Source organism: Galeopterus variegatus, unplaced genomic scaffold (assembly GCF_000696425.1).
Source record: "Galeopterus variegatus unplaced genomic scaffold, G_variegatus-3.0.2 Scaffold2281, whole genome shotgun sequence".
Taxonomy (NCBI): Eukaryota; Metazoa; Chordata; class Mammalia; order Dermoptera; family Cynocephalidae; genus Galeopterus; species Galeopterus variegatus.
In genome coordinates this window covers 955-14,893 of record NW_007728392.1, presented here as the reverse complement: position 1 = coordinate 14,893, position 13,939 = coordinate 955, and the positions used below count along the sequence as shown (strand labels likewise).

At 35.5% G+C, this 13,939-nt stretch overlaps 1 protein-coding gene across 1 annotated transcript in view; it reads right to left on the bottom strand.

The window, feature by feature from the left end:
* CHDC2 (calponin homology domain containing 2) overlaps positions 1-13,340 on the bottom strand; it is a gene marked incomplete at its 5' end in the record, with an annotated part of 166,118 nt that extends 152,778 nt beyond the window's left edge. The window contains 1 exon segment of the mRNA XM_008581149.1: positions 13,131-13,340. Within this exon segment, the coding sequence (XP_008579371.1) occupies positions 13,131-13,340 (210 nt within the window).
* Positions 13,341-13,939: the final 599 nt, after the last annotated feature.

The following is a 13,939-nucleotide window of genomic DNA, read 5'->3' as shown; positions in this document are numbered from 1 at the left end:
TTTCATGAGCACAGAACCACCAAGCGCTCCTCATTTTATTCATGGTAAAAGCCCAAATCTTTAACATAGTCTTGAGGGCCCGACACAGTCTGTTGCTTCTGGGTCTCTAACGCATTCTTCTAAATTCCTCCACCTTTGCTCATTCCACTCAGGTCACATAAGGCTCTCTGTAAATGCTCATCTTGATGATCTTGCATGAGCTGTCCTCCCCTGAGGATATTCCCAGCTACTTTCTAACTCTAGCCCCTCCTTGAAATTTTTTCTCAGATCCCATCCTCTTCAGGGACACTCTCCTTATCATCCCGTGTCATACTTCCACCTGTTTGCTCCCTCCCTGGCATTCCCCATGACCTTACCTTGCTCTTTGTCTTTCCTCCTGTAGCTTCTATCACTTATCACGTACCAGAAAATTTACTTTTTGTTATGTTTACTGTTTACTGTCTATTTCCCCCTGCTGAAACAGTCAGGGATCATGTTGTGGTACTTGATGTAACCCTGAGTGCTTAGAATGGTGTCTGGCAAATGGAAGACATTCAATAAGTATTTGTTGAATGAATAAATGAATGACTGACTGAATGAATGCCTCAATCATAACCCAGAATGTCAGACTGCTAATTGAGAAGAGTGTTAAAGTAAAGAGATGGGAGACTGAACAGGAAAATTGCTTCAACTAATTCAAGACCACTCTTTGACACCAAGCTATGCTGAATTAACACTAGCACATTCTTATTATCCAGCTTCAATTTAAATATTTATGTACCCAAAGCACCTGTTATTATAGACATATTTTAATTTCTAAAACTCTATCTTCTCTTTAGTTATTTTACGTTGCTGACTTCATTTTTAAGGAGGCATATTTAAGACCTATAGCTCAAAATGTGCTTAAGATAAATATAAACTAAATTCCTTGGTGCATAAAGGCAAAACAGAAACTAAAATTTCAAGTCCAGAAAAAAATACAGGAAACATATTCTAGATACCCAGGAAGCTATTTAACAAATCTACATTGTAACCTCATATGCCAAAAGAAAAATAAGGAAAGTTCAGAAGAAAAAACTGAATTGATGAAGACATGAGGAAAATAAATTAATCTAGAATAGAGGTTAATTCATAAAGCAGCAATGAGTGGAATTATGTTACTATTACATTCCCTGGCTCACTCAAAAACCATTCCTAATAGCATTTAAGCTAATTTATAGACAAGCACAAAAATCCACATAAAACCATAAACTCATAAAATAAGGTATATTATGTTTTATTAATAAGCATATGCTTCTTTGAGTTTTTTGTAGGAAAAAAGTTTTAGTTTGCATATTTTTAAAGTTTTTAAATGTTTTTAATTAAATGGCTTATGTAAATTTAATGTTTTTTAATTTTTAATGTTTAAAAAATGCATATTTTTCATTTTGAAATGTTATTGATGTGAAATGTACAATTTTGAAAGAGCACTTTAACAGTTCTTTTGATACCGAATTTCAGTTTAACACATTTACTTGACATCTTTTGCAAACACTATTAATTTAAAAAATCTAAAAAGTATTATATGATATTTTATAAGTACTCATATGTAATAAATTTATTTTTAAGTAAAATGATCTTTTATAAAGTTGCTGATAGAAGTTGTAATACAACCTTTTACAACAAAATCGTAAACATTCACTTGACTTATACCATAATCAAGGATATATTTTGTGAGTTTTTGTCTCATTAATAAGTTAATATATCAATAAAAGTAAGTAAATAATATCCTAGTCTTTATTGAATAGATTTTAATTACTGTCATTACTATACGTCAAACACAGAATTGCGTGTATATGTCTGTGTGTACGAGAGAGAGAGAGAGAGAGAAAGAGAGGGGGGGGAGAGGGAGAAGCATGCAAAAGAGCAGAAAAGAAATAAAATATATCCCCTTTTCTTATTCTTTGGAAAGTCTATATATGACATAGAATAATGTTACTTTCAAAAAATATTATGCCTATAATAAAAATTTCTATATGATCCTATATATTCTAAATGGTGTTAAAAACAAGGTAATTAAGTGCCTAATCTTTGGAAACAAAAATCTGGTTCAAATTCACTGCTCTTCCACTTAATGTTTGAGTGAGCTTCGGTCTTAGTTTCCTCTTTTGCAAAACAGAGACTGTGATCTAAAAACAACAACAACAACATCAACAACACCCACTTCCCAGGTCTATTGTGTGGATTCCATGAGATCTGGTCTATGACCTAAGACATAATCTATGTTAATTAGTAGCTGTTGACCTCACTCTTCCTGTATTTGTCCAAGTCTTGCTATCCATAACATCACCCTCTCCTGGTCCTCCTCCTATTTCTCACTCATGAATACCACAGACGAGTATGGACAACTCTTATAATCTGTCCCTGCTGCCCTTTTGGCTTCATATCCCAGCTCTATCTACCCAGAATCCATCAAAGCAAAACACCAAAATAACATGAAAACATGACTGCATTACCCTCCGTACCTCATGGTCTATTTCACTGTTTGTTATCCTCTTTGCCCACATCAAAATCCCTACCATAGATATAAATATCCTCTATCCCTAGATTTTGGGGGTAATTTGGGGAAGTGAGAAATAGGTTGTACAACCACTGAGCTGAGGGCACATGGCTATGGAGGGGACCATTATTAGTCGCAGCAGACATACTAGTAGAAAACTTTTATTTCTGTTTTTATTGAATGTAACGAAGTCTAAAGAAGGAAATGAAATAAAAGGCAACCATATTAGCTTAAGAGAAGCCACAATATGAAATGGTCATACAAATTAAGAGAAAGCAAAAAAGAAGAAATGTGAGTTCTATTTTTAATTGGGCCCATGGGCTTCAATGTGGACAAACCAGATGCAAATAAAGGATTCAGCATACTACACTGGCCTCCATCAGGAAACAGCCCCTTGATTACCCAAGATCTTAGGCACAGTTCACACATTGATTGCCTACAATAAATATAAAGTAATAGATTAAAAACAATAAATGAGTCCAATTTATTCTGTAGAAATTCTGAGGTTAAAGGGAAGCTCTTAAGGAATTTTTTCCTGGAAGACCTCACTTATCTCAATGAGATCAGATGTGGAATTCATAAAGAGAGAAAGGCAAGGACAGTTGAAAGGATAACTGAAAAAATAAGGAGGATCTGACCACATTCACTGTGGGAAATTTAGGTAAGGAGTAAAGAAGGCACCATTAAAAGGATTATAGCAAACTAAAAAACTTCTGCACAGCAAAGTAAACAATACACAGAGTGAAAAGACATCCTACAGAGGGGAGAAAATATTTGCAAACTATACATCTGACAGGGGATTAACATCCAGAATACACAAGGAACTCAAATAAATTAACAGTAAAAAACAAATAATCCAATTAAAAAATAGGCAAAGTACCTTAACAGGAATTTCTCAAAAAAAGGCATACAAATTGCCAACGGGCACATGAAAAAATGCTCAACATCACTAATCATCAGGGAAATGCAAATTAAAATCACACTGAGATATCATCTCAGGGAAGTGACCCCGCCCACTGGACTGACAGCACCAGGGCAACTGGTGACTTCACCAACCCTGTGAAGTGTCCCCACTCACCTGACAGATGGCAGCAGTGAGCCTCGCAACCTTGCTGGCAGCACTGCTCCCCACCATTGCTACAGACACCAGTGCTGTGCAAGTGGTCCATAACAGCCACCATCACAGCAATTGCCATCACAAGAGATCACTGTCGTAACAGCAGCCACCAAGGCCTTAAAGGTGGCTCACTGACCACTCATCAACATAAACAGAAGAAGAGTCATCAGTGGAGCCTGGAGAAAGATGTAAGTGACCCAGTGGCCCAATGCACGGGGGAAATTATCCTGCCGTACATGATAGCACACCTGGGGCTGGGAGGTATATGCACAGCCCATGGGACTGCCTTAATCTGGGGAAGGACACATGTAGAACCCCTGAAAGTTCAGAAACTCAGTATACCCAAATAGAGGAAGGAAAAACATTTCTAATCACCACCAACCTGTCCCGCAATAGGAGGAAACAAGGTCCCAAGAGGAACCTCTGCCTGCAGGGAAGAAGAAAGAGAAAACCCACCCAATGCACTCATCAGGGTCAGGAGGAGCTAGCTGGGGTGCCAACAATCCTGCCCAGGATCACCCACCGTAGCCAAAGAGTAATAGGACACTGATACACTTTCCCCAAGAACTCAAGAGCTTGCCCACATCCTGGACAAACCAACATAGTGTCACCAGCCTCAGCAAGGAATTACTAAGTGCTCCAGGGACTAGGCAGTGGAGGCACTTATATTCAATTCCAACAATGAATTTGGCCAAAGTACCCACATGGAGACTACCCTATTGTGTCTACGTGGAACCAATACCAAAACACCCTAATCAGTGGTCAATAGAAAACACATCTACAGGAGGATTTCTCTCCCCTCAAGACCCACTCCACAGTAATAGAAGAAGCAACTGCTCTACGAGATGACTAGGCACCAATGCAAAGATACCAGAAATATGAAAAAAAAGGAAAATATGACACCACCAAAGGACTATAATAATTCTCAAGTACCAGTGCCCATAGAGCACTAAGCTCTTGTAATGACCGGAAAGTAATTCTGAGCAAAAATCTTAAGGCAACTCAATGAGATACAAGAAGACTCATTTAGATGGAACAATGAAATGAGAAAAAGTATGCAGGATTTAAAGGAGGAAATGCACAGAGGTTAATCCCTAAAAAAAGAATGTAACAGTACTCCTATAGATGAAGGATTCATTTGATGAAATAAAAAACAACTATAAGCAGAAGAATTTATGATATTTTTTGTTATTATTATACATACATGTAGGGTACAGCATTGATTTTCAATAATTGTGGAGATGGTTAGATCAGTATAGTTAGCTCATTCGTCATTACAATACACAATTGTTCTTTGTGTCCAACGATCAATTCCTCCTTAGCCCTCCCCTCCCCTTTTCCACCTCTAGTTTTATAAAAGTTCAATGTATTATTGTGTTTGTTATTTCTTTCTTTCTTTCTTTCTTTCTCTCTGTCTCTCTTTATTGTTCATTTGCTTATTTATGGATTCAGCTCCCAGTTATGAAGGAGAATATGTGGTATTTCTCTTTCTGTTCCTGTGTTGTTTCATTTAGAATAATTTTCTCCAGGTTCATTTACATTTCATTCTTTTCTATGGCTGAGTAGTATTCCATTGTGTGTATATATACCACAATTTCCTTATCTAGTCATCTATTGATGGACATTTAGGTTGATTCCATCACCTACCTATTGTAAATAGAGCTGCAATAAACATGGGAGTGCAGGTATCCCTTCAACCTGATGTTTTCCAGTCCTCTGGATATATCCCCAGGAGTAGGATTGTTCGATCATATAGAAGTTCTATCTGTAGTTTTTTAAGGAACATCCATACTAATTTATAATCCACCAACAGTGCAGGTGGGTTCCTCTCTCTCCACCAGCATTTTTTGTTCTCTGTCTTTTTTATAATAGCTAGTCTGATTGGGGTGAGGTGGTATCCCAAAGTGGTTTTGATTTGCATTTCCCTGATGATTAGTGATGTTGAGCATTTTTTCATATATCTATTGGCCATTCATATGTCTTCCTTTGAGAAATGTCTATCCAGGTCCTTTGCCCATTTTTAAATTGGATTATTTGGTTTTTTGCTGTATAGTTATAAGGGTAATGACTTTATGAATAACACCCCAAAAGCACAGGCAACAAAAGAAAAAATAAACAAATGGGATTGTATCAAACTAAAAAGCTTCTGTACAGCAACAGAAACAATTGATAGAGTGAAAAGACCTCTTATAGAATGGGAGAAAATATTTGCAAAATATGCATCTGACAAGGGATTAATATCCAGAATTTCTTATCTTGAAGATGGTCTTTTCAAAATACCCAGGCAGACCAAAAAAAAAATAAAAATAAAAAAGAATCCAAGAGAATGAAGAAAATCTAAGAGAGCCAGCAGACAACCTGCAGCATACAACCATCCAAATCATGAGTGTTCTGACAGGGGAGGAGAAAGGAAAAGGCATTGAAAATCTATCTGATGAGCTAATAGGGGAAAATTTCCCACATATAGGGACAGACATACACCTTCAGAATCAGGAGGCTCAAAGATTCCCAAAGAGATTCAATCCAAAAAGGTCCTCTCCAAGACACATTATAGTCAAATGGGTAAAGCTCAAAGACAAAGAGAGAATCTTAAAAACAGCAAGAGAAAAGCTTCAAGTCACCTATAAGGGAGTCCCCATCAAACTAATAGCAGACTTCTCAATGGAACCATAAATGCCAGAAGAGAATGAGATGATATATTCAATATACTAAAAGAAAAAAAAATGCCAGCCAAGAATACTATATCCAGCAAGGCTATACTTCAGAAATGAAGGAGAGGGCCGGCCCGGTGGTGCACTGCTACAGTGTGCCACTTGGGAGCGCGGTAGCGTTCCCGCCGAGGGTTTGGATCCCACATACAGACCGGCTGCTCACTGGCTGAGCGAGGTGCAGGCGCAACACCGAGGGTTGTGATCCCGTTGCCGGTCCCGGTCCGGTATGGGCGCGACACTGAGGGTTGCGATCCGTTGCCGGTCACGAAAAAAGACAAAAAGAAAAAAAAAAAAAGAAATGAAGGAGAAATAGTATATTTCCCAGACAAACAAGAACCGTGGAAGTTCACCACCTAATTACCAGCCCTACAAGAAATCCTCAAGGTAGTATAGCATCTGAAATCTGAAAAACAAAGATCACTTCCATGAATACACAAGAAAGAAGAAAACCCACTAGTAAAATAAAAATGTAAAAGGAAAAGAATCTTTATCTAACCACCTCCAAAAACCAACAAACACAGAAGACAAATATAAAAGGGGAAGAAAGGAACAAAATATATTTAAAACATCAAAACAAAAACTGATAATATGCCAGGGGTAAGTCAACACCTTTCAGTAATAACCCTAAATGTAAGTAGATTAAACTTCCCACTCAAAAGACACCAACTGAATGATTGGATTAAAAAGCTATACCCAGCTGTAAGCTGTCTTCAAGAGACTCACCTTATTTGTTAAGACACACAAAAACTAATACTGAAGGGATAAAAAAGATAAACCAAGAAAATGTAAGCCAAAAACAGTCAGGAGTAGCTAGTTTAACATCAGCTACAATAGACTTTAAACCAAAAAGCATAACAAGAGACAAAGAAGGCCTTTGTATAGATAGAGGGATCTATCCAGAAAGAAGACAAAACAATCTTAAATATATATGTGCCCAACACCAGAATACCCAGATACATAAAGCAAGAACTATTAGACCTATAGAAAGAGATAGACCAAAATACCATAGTAGTAGGGGATCTGAACACCTCTCTCTCAGCAATGGACAAGTCATCTAGGCAACAAATCAACAGAGAAACACGGTATTTAAACCACACTTTAGACCAATTGGACCTGGTAGATGTCTACAGAATATTTCATCCAACAACTACAGAATATGCATACTTCTCATCAGCACGTGGAACATTCTCCATTTTATACCACACATTAGGTCACAAATCTAGTCTCAGCAAATTTTAAAAAATTGAAATCATTTCAAGTATCTTTTCAGATCAGAAAGGATTACAGCTAAAAATCAATAACAAGCAAAACTCTGAAAACTACACAAATACATAGTATATGGAAATTAAACAATGTGCTCCTGAATGACATGGGTCTAAAAAGAAATTAAACAGGAAATCAAAGAATTTGTGAGTAATGAAAATAGACACACATCATACCAAACTTGTGGGATACTGCAAAAGAAGTACTCAAAGGGAAGTTGATTGCAATAAAACTTACATCAAAAGAATAGAAAGATTTCTAATAAAAAACCTAATGCTACACCTCAAAAAAGTAGAAAACAACAACTATCCAATACTAAAATTAGTAGATGGAAAGAAATAAGTAGGATCAGGGAAAAACTAAATGAAATAGATATCCAAAAAATGATAAAAAAGATCAATGAAATGAAAAGTTTGTTTTCTGAGAACATAAACAAAATAGACAAACCATTAGCTAGGCTAACTGAAAAAAGAAGAGAGAATATCCAAAAAACAAAAATCAGAAATGAAAAAGTAGACATTTCAACTGATACTACAGAAATACAAAAAATTATTAGAGACTATTATAACCAACTATATGCCAACAAATTTGAAAACCTGGAGGAAATGAACAAATTTATGGACACCTACAAACTACCAAGACTGAAGCAAGAAGATATAGAAAATCTGAACAGACCAGTACCAAGCAATAAGATTGCAACAGTAATCAGCAGTCTCCCAATAAGGGAAAACTCAGGACTGGATTGCTTTACTGCTAATTTCTACCAAAACTTTTAAAAGTAATTAACACCAATTCTCTTAAAACTATTCCAAAAAATTGAAACAGATGCTATTCACCCAAACTCATTCTATGAAGCCAGTATCATCTTGCTACCAAAACCAAACAGAGATACAACAAAAAAAGACAACTACAGGCCAATATCTCTGATGAACATAGATGCAAACATCCTCAACAAAATATTAGCAAACAGAATACAGAAACACATCAAAAAAATTATACACTATGATCAAGTGGGATTCATCCCAGGTATGCAAGGGTGGTTCAAAACACACAATACAATAAATATGACACACCACATCAACAAAATCAAGGACAAAAACCGTACAATTATCTCAATAGATGCAGAAAGAACATTTGACAAAATTTGACATGCCTTCATGATAAAGACACAGCAAATTAGGTATACATAGAAAGTATCTCAACACAATAAAAGCCATATATAACAAACCCACCACCAATATCATATTGAATGGGGAAAAGTTGAAAGCTGTTCCTTTAAGAATGGTGACAAGGATGCTCACTCTTACTACTCCTATTTTACATAGTAAAAGAAGTACTAGCCAGAACCATCAGGCAGGAGAAATAAATAAAGGGCCTCCAGATTGGAAAGGATGAATTTGAACTGGCCATGTTTGCAGATGACATGATCCTTTATATAGAAAAGCCTAAAGACTCTACCAAAAAACTCTTATAATTGATAAATGATTTCAGTAAAGTGGCAAGGCACAAAATCAGCACACAAAAATCAATAGTGATTTTATACTCCAACAACCAAGTAGCAGAAAAAGAAATGAAGAAAACTTGCCTACTTACAATAGTTTACAAAAAATAAAATACCTAGGAACAAAGTTAACCAAGGAGGTGAAAGATCACTACAATGAGAACTACAAATCACTGTTTGAAGAAATTAAAGAGGAAACAAAGAGACGGAAAACCATTCCATGGTCTTGGATTGGAAGAATTAACACTGTGAAAATGTCTATACTACCCATAATGATCTATAGATCCAAAGCAATCACCATCCAAATACCACTAACATTCTTCAAAGAAATAGTAAAAGTACTCTTAACATTCAAATGGAACAACAAAAGACCCTGAATAGTCAAAGAAATCCTTAGCAAAAATAAATAAATAAATAAAGCTGGACATATAACACTGCCTGACTTCAAACTATACTACAAAGCTATAGTATCCAAAACAGAATGGTACTGGCATAAAAAAAAGACACACAGACCAATGGAACAGAACACAGCACCTAGTAATCAACCCACATATTTGCAGACAACTAATCTTTGGCAAAGGCACCAAGAACACACATTGAGGAAAAGGCTGCTCTTTAATAAATGGTGCTGTGAAAACTGGATATCCATATGTAGAAGAATGAAACTCAACCTCTCACCATATACTAAAATCAACTCCAAATGGATTAAAGACATAAATATGGGAGTCAAAACTATAAAGTCCTAAAAGAAAACATACAGGAAACAGTTGAGAAAGTAGGACTGGGCAAAGATTCTATGAATAAGAACCCCAAAGCGCAGGCAACAAAAGGAAAAATAAGCAAATATGGTTATATCAAACTAAAAGCTTCTTCACAGCAAAGGAAATAATTAACAGAGCAAAAAGACAACCTACAGTATAGGAGAAAATATTTGCAAACTGTGCATATGGCAAAGAATTAATATCAAGAATATACAAGAAACTCAAACAACTTAACGGTACAAAAACAAATCACCCAATTAAAAAATGGGAAAATGAGCTGAATTGCCATTTCTCAAAGGATGATAAAAGAATGTTCAACAGACACATGAAAAAATGCTCAACATCACTCAGTATCTGGCAAATGCAAATCAATACCACATTGCTATATCATCTCACCCGAGTTAGGCAGGCTAATATCAAAAATACAGAGAATTACAAATGCTGGTGAGGATGCAGAGAAAGGGGAACCCTTCTACACTGTTGGTTGGACTGTAAATTGGTGCAGCCATTATGGAAAACTGTAAGGAGCTTCCTTAAACAACTATGTATAGAACTCCTAAAAGATCCAGCAATCATACTTCTGGGTATATACCCAATGGAATGGAAATCAACATGTCAAAGGGATACCTGCACTCCCATGTTCATCGAAGCTCTATTCATAATACTCAAGAGGTGGAGCCAACCTAAATGTCCAGTAATAGATGACTGGATAAGGAAAATATGGTATATTTATGTAATGAAATACTACTCAGCCATGAAAAAGAATGAAATTCTGCGATTTGCAGCAACATGGATGAGCCTGGAGAAAATTATGTTAAGTGAAATAAGCTGGTCACAGAAAGAGAAATAAGGAATATCCTCACTCCTAAGTGAGAGGAAAGCACGAAAACTAGCAAGCAAATGAGAAAGAAAGAAGGAAAGAAAGAAAAACGACAGTAATATGTTGAACTTTCAGAAGGAAAGAACAGATCTATGGTTATTAGAGGTGGCACAGGGGAAGGGGGAGGGGTATTAGGGAGAAATTAGTTAATGGACACAAAGAATAATTATGATTCGTAGTGATTAACATGCTAATAACACTGATTGGATCATCATATATTGTACACAAATAGAGACAGTCAATTGGATGCCCTACAAAGTATATGTGTAATCAATTATTTTTCAATTAAAAATAAATTTTAAAAGAAAGTTATTCTAAAAAAGGATTTGTATGTATTTAGGTTCTAGGAAGCACTCATGATTTTGATTCCTTGTTTATCTGGGTGCTCAGAAAAGCCATACATCTATGATTTGCAAAGTTTCTTCTCTACTTTATTCCAAACTAGCTGAGGTTTGAAATGGAGTTTTGTGTAATATGAGGTATGTAGAAAATATTTAGAAAAAATGGGAGTAATTCCAGGAAAGAGCAAACAATTTCAAGGCTGAAAGGAAACACAATAGCAAAAAGAAAAGAAAACCACCAAATACATCATTCTAGAGAATGTTTTCAAGTCTCCTTATCATTCTGTTTGTTTACCAGACCTTAAGACATAGGCACTTTGAAGCCTGTTCATGTTCTCTTAGGGCAATTTTACCTCTAGTCCCAGAAGCCATCTGGTCACACAGAATGAATTAATTAAACTATTTATTTCCTTTGTTAAAGTGGTCTGAAGCTGCATTAGCTTTAAGCCATTAATGGATAAGATATTCATGATTTTGATGAATAACATCAAAAGTACACACCATATAAGTGCTTTGGGCAAAGTGTGAATTTGTTAAATGGAATGAAATAAAATTAACCTCTCGTGAACAAGGTTAGTAATGTACAGAAAGACAGAATACTTCCCAGGACACAGGTATGAAGTTCAGTGCTTGATAGCAGCAATGCCATTATTATTTTTATTTAAGTTGTGAAGAAAAGATGGAATGTTAACATTAAAGAGAAAAATGGGAGTGTGAGTAGTGTAACTTAGATATTATTATCCATCAATGCATGCAAGAAGAAGACATGAAAATAGTGGTTCAGGAGAATTCCATGCACTATGTCCTGCATATGGCCATACATAGCCTTGAGTGTAACATTTGTGTGTATCTCTTTCTCTCCCTTCTAATTCCAAACACATAAAGCAATCCTTTTCCAAAATAATAATGACCCACTAAAAGTTAATTAATGAGCACATAGACTGACAGTAATCTTTAGTGTAATGTGGAGAAAATAGGATAATTTAGTCAGGCTCCCTCCGCTCAGGTCTGGTTGGGGGTCGAGCAGCACATTTCTTATAAACAAGTTGTATGTGGGTGGAGTTAGTGTGCATGTGCACCCACGTATCTTTTTAGTTTTGCTGCTATTGTGTGTTCTTCAGTTTGTGAAACAGAGCTGGCCAGAAGAGCTTGTGTCTAAAAATAGAGCATGTTTACTCTGCTGGCAGCTTCTCAGTTTTTCTTTGGACTTTGCCAGTAGCAGTTGAGTTTTCCAGTTTCACTTTGTACTGCCTAGCTCCTAGATGTGTGTGTGCTGAATAAAGACTTCTTCAACCAAGGCTCCAAGAACCTTTTTGTCAATTATCTAGCTCATAGAACTGTGTGTGAAGGGTTTATGAATGGGCTTGAGGGGTTTGTGAGCTCCAGACCCTAGCCCTAGCTCAACAGGTACAATTCACTCTGTTACTTCTTATTGTAAACATGTTTAACAAATTTTATTGCTCTACACTTCACCTTTTTGTCATTTGGTTACTCAAATCATCTCAGGGTATAATGTAAAAGTGGTATTTCTGGTCTAAGGCCCAGAAACATGGTTTCACCAAGATATATCTGAATTTTTCTAAGCCTGTTAAAGCAACATGTAACAAGGCCACACTGTCGGGAAATCATTATGCTGATATTTCTCACTTTCAGTTCATACTTGTTTAGTATTTCCTTTGTGCCAGTTCCTGTCCAATTACTCAATAATTATCAACTCAATGAATTCCTCACGATTACAGATGAGATAGTTTCTGTTATTTCTTCCATTTTACAGACGAGTAAACTGAGAGGCCCAGAAGTAAATTTAACAAAGACAGAATTTGATCCTAGGAAGCCTATCTTCAGAGTGTATGCTGGCAACACCTATTATGCCATTTCTCTTGAGAGCAAACTTGCATTTGGAAATTTTTTAAAAAAGCGTTATGTCCAATGTGATTATATCAGATGTCTCTCCTTTTAACATTTTACAGTGGAGTGGAATATAAATCTATTATTCTTTATCATCAGATACGAAAGAATCTAAATTGAAATATCTTACCAGTTATCTCTATCATCATGGAAAAGAAGATTGGTGAAAAATGACACAGGTTTAGATGATTTGAAACTGACGTGGCAGATGAGCTCATAATTAATTCCAGTTTTAGAGCCTGTGATGACTCTGCCTTTTGGAAACTTCACAGAAAGAGGGTGAATCTCATCACCATCAAGAAGCCTTGCTGTGGGAATCTGGAAGTTTAGAGTTGAGCTTCTGTTTAAAATTAAAAAAAAAATTAGCTCAAAATATCTGCAAGTACATCGACTTAAATGTGTATTTGTTTATTGAAGCATCAGAAAAATCTAAAAAACAAATATTTACAATAATATGTCCAATTATCAAAGATATTTTAGTATCTTCCCTTATTTTCTGGTCCCTGTATAAGCAAGATTGATAACATATTAATTTAACAAAGGACCACTTGAAATGATCATATGTACCTTTTTTCTATAAGGATTAAAAAAGAAATAAAACACTTGATTGAATACAATGTGTTTTTAACCACAAGCATGATATAAATAATATTGCTCTTAAATATATTCTGATAAGAAATTTACCAAAAAAATACCACTTTAATAGCTACAAATTTAATGCATGTATGTTAAATAATATTAACTTATGCATATACATGCAAAATTTTTAAAGTTTGGATACTATTAAGCACCTGTATAAATATAATGTATCATGAATAATTTTTAATCATTACTATTCAAAAATTCTGCTTAATGTTCACATATTTTATTACATAGGTATAGTTTATTGAGCCAATCTATATATAATGTTTCTAACTTTTAATAATATAGTAGATAGTA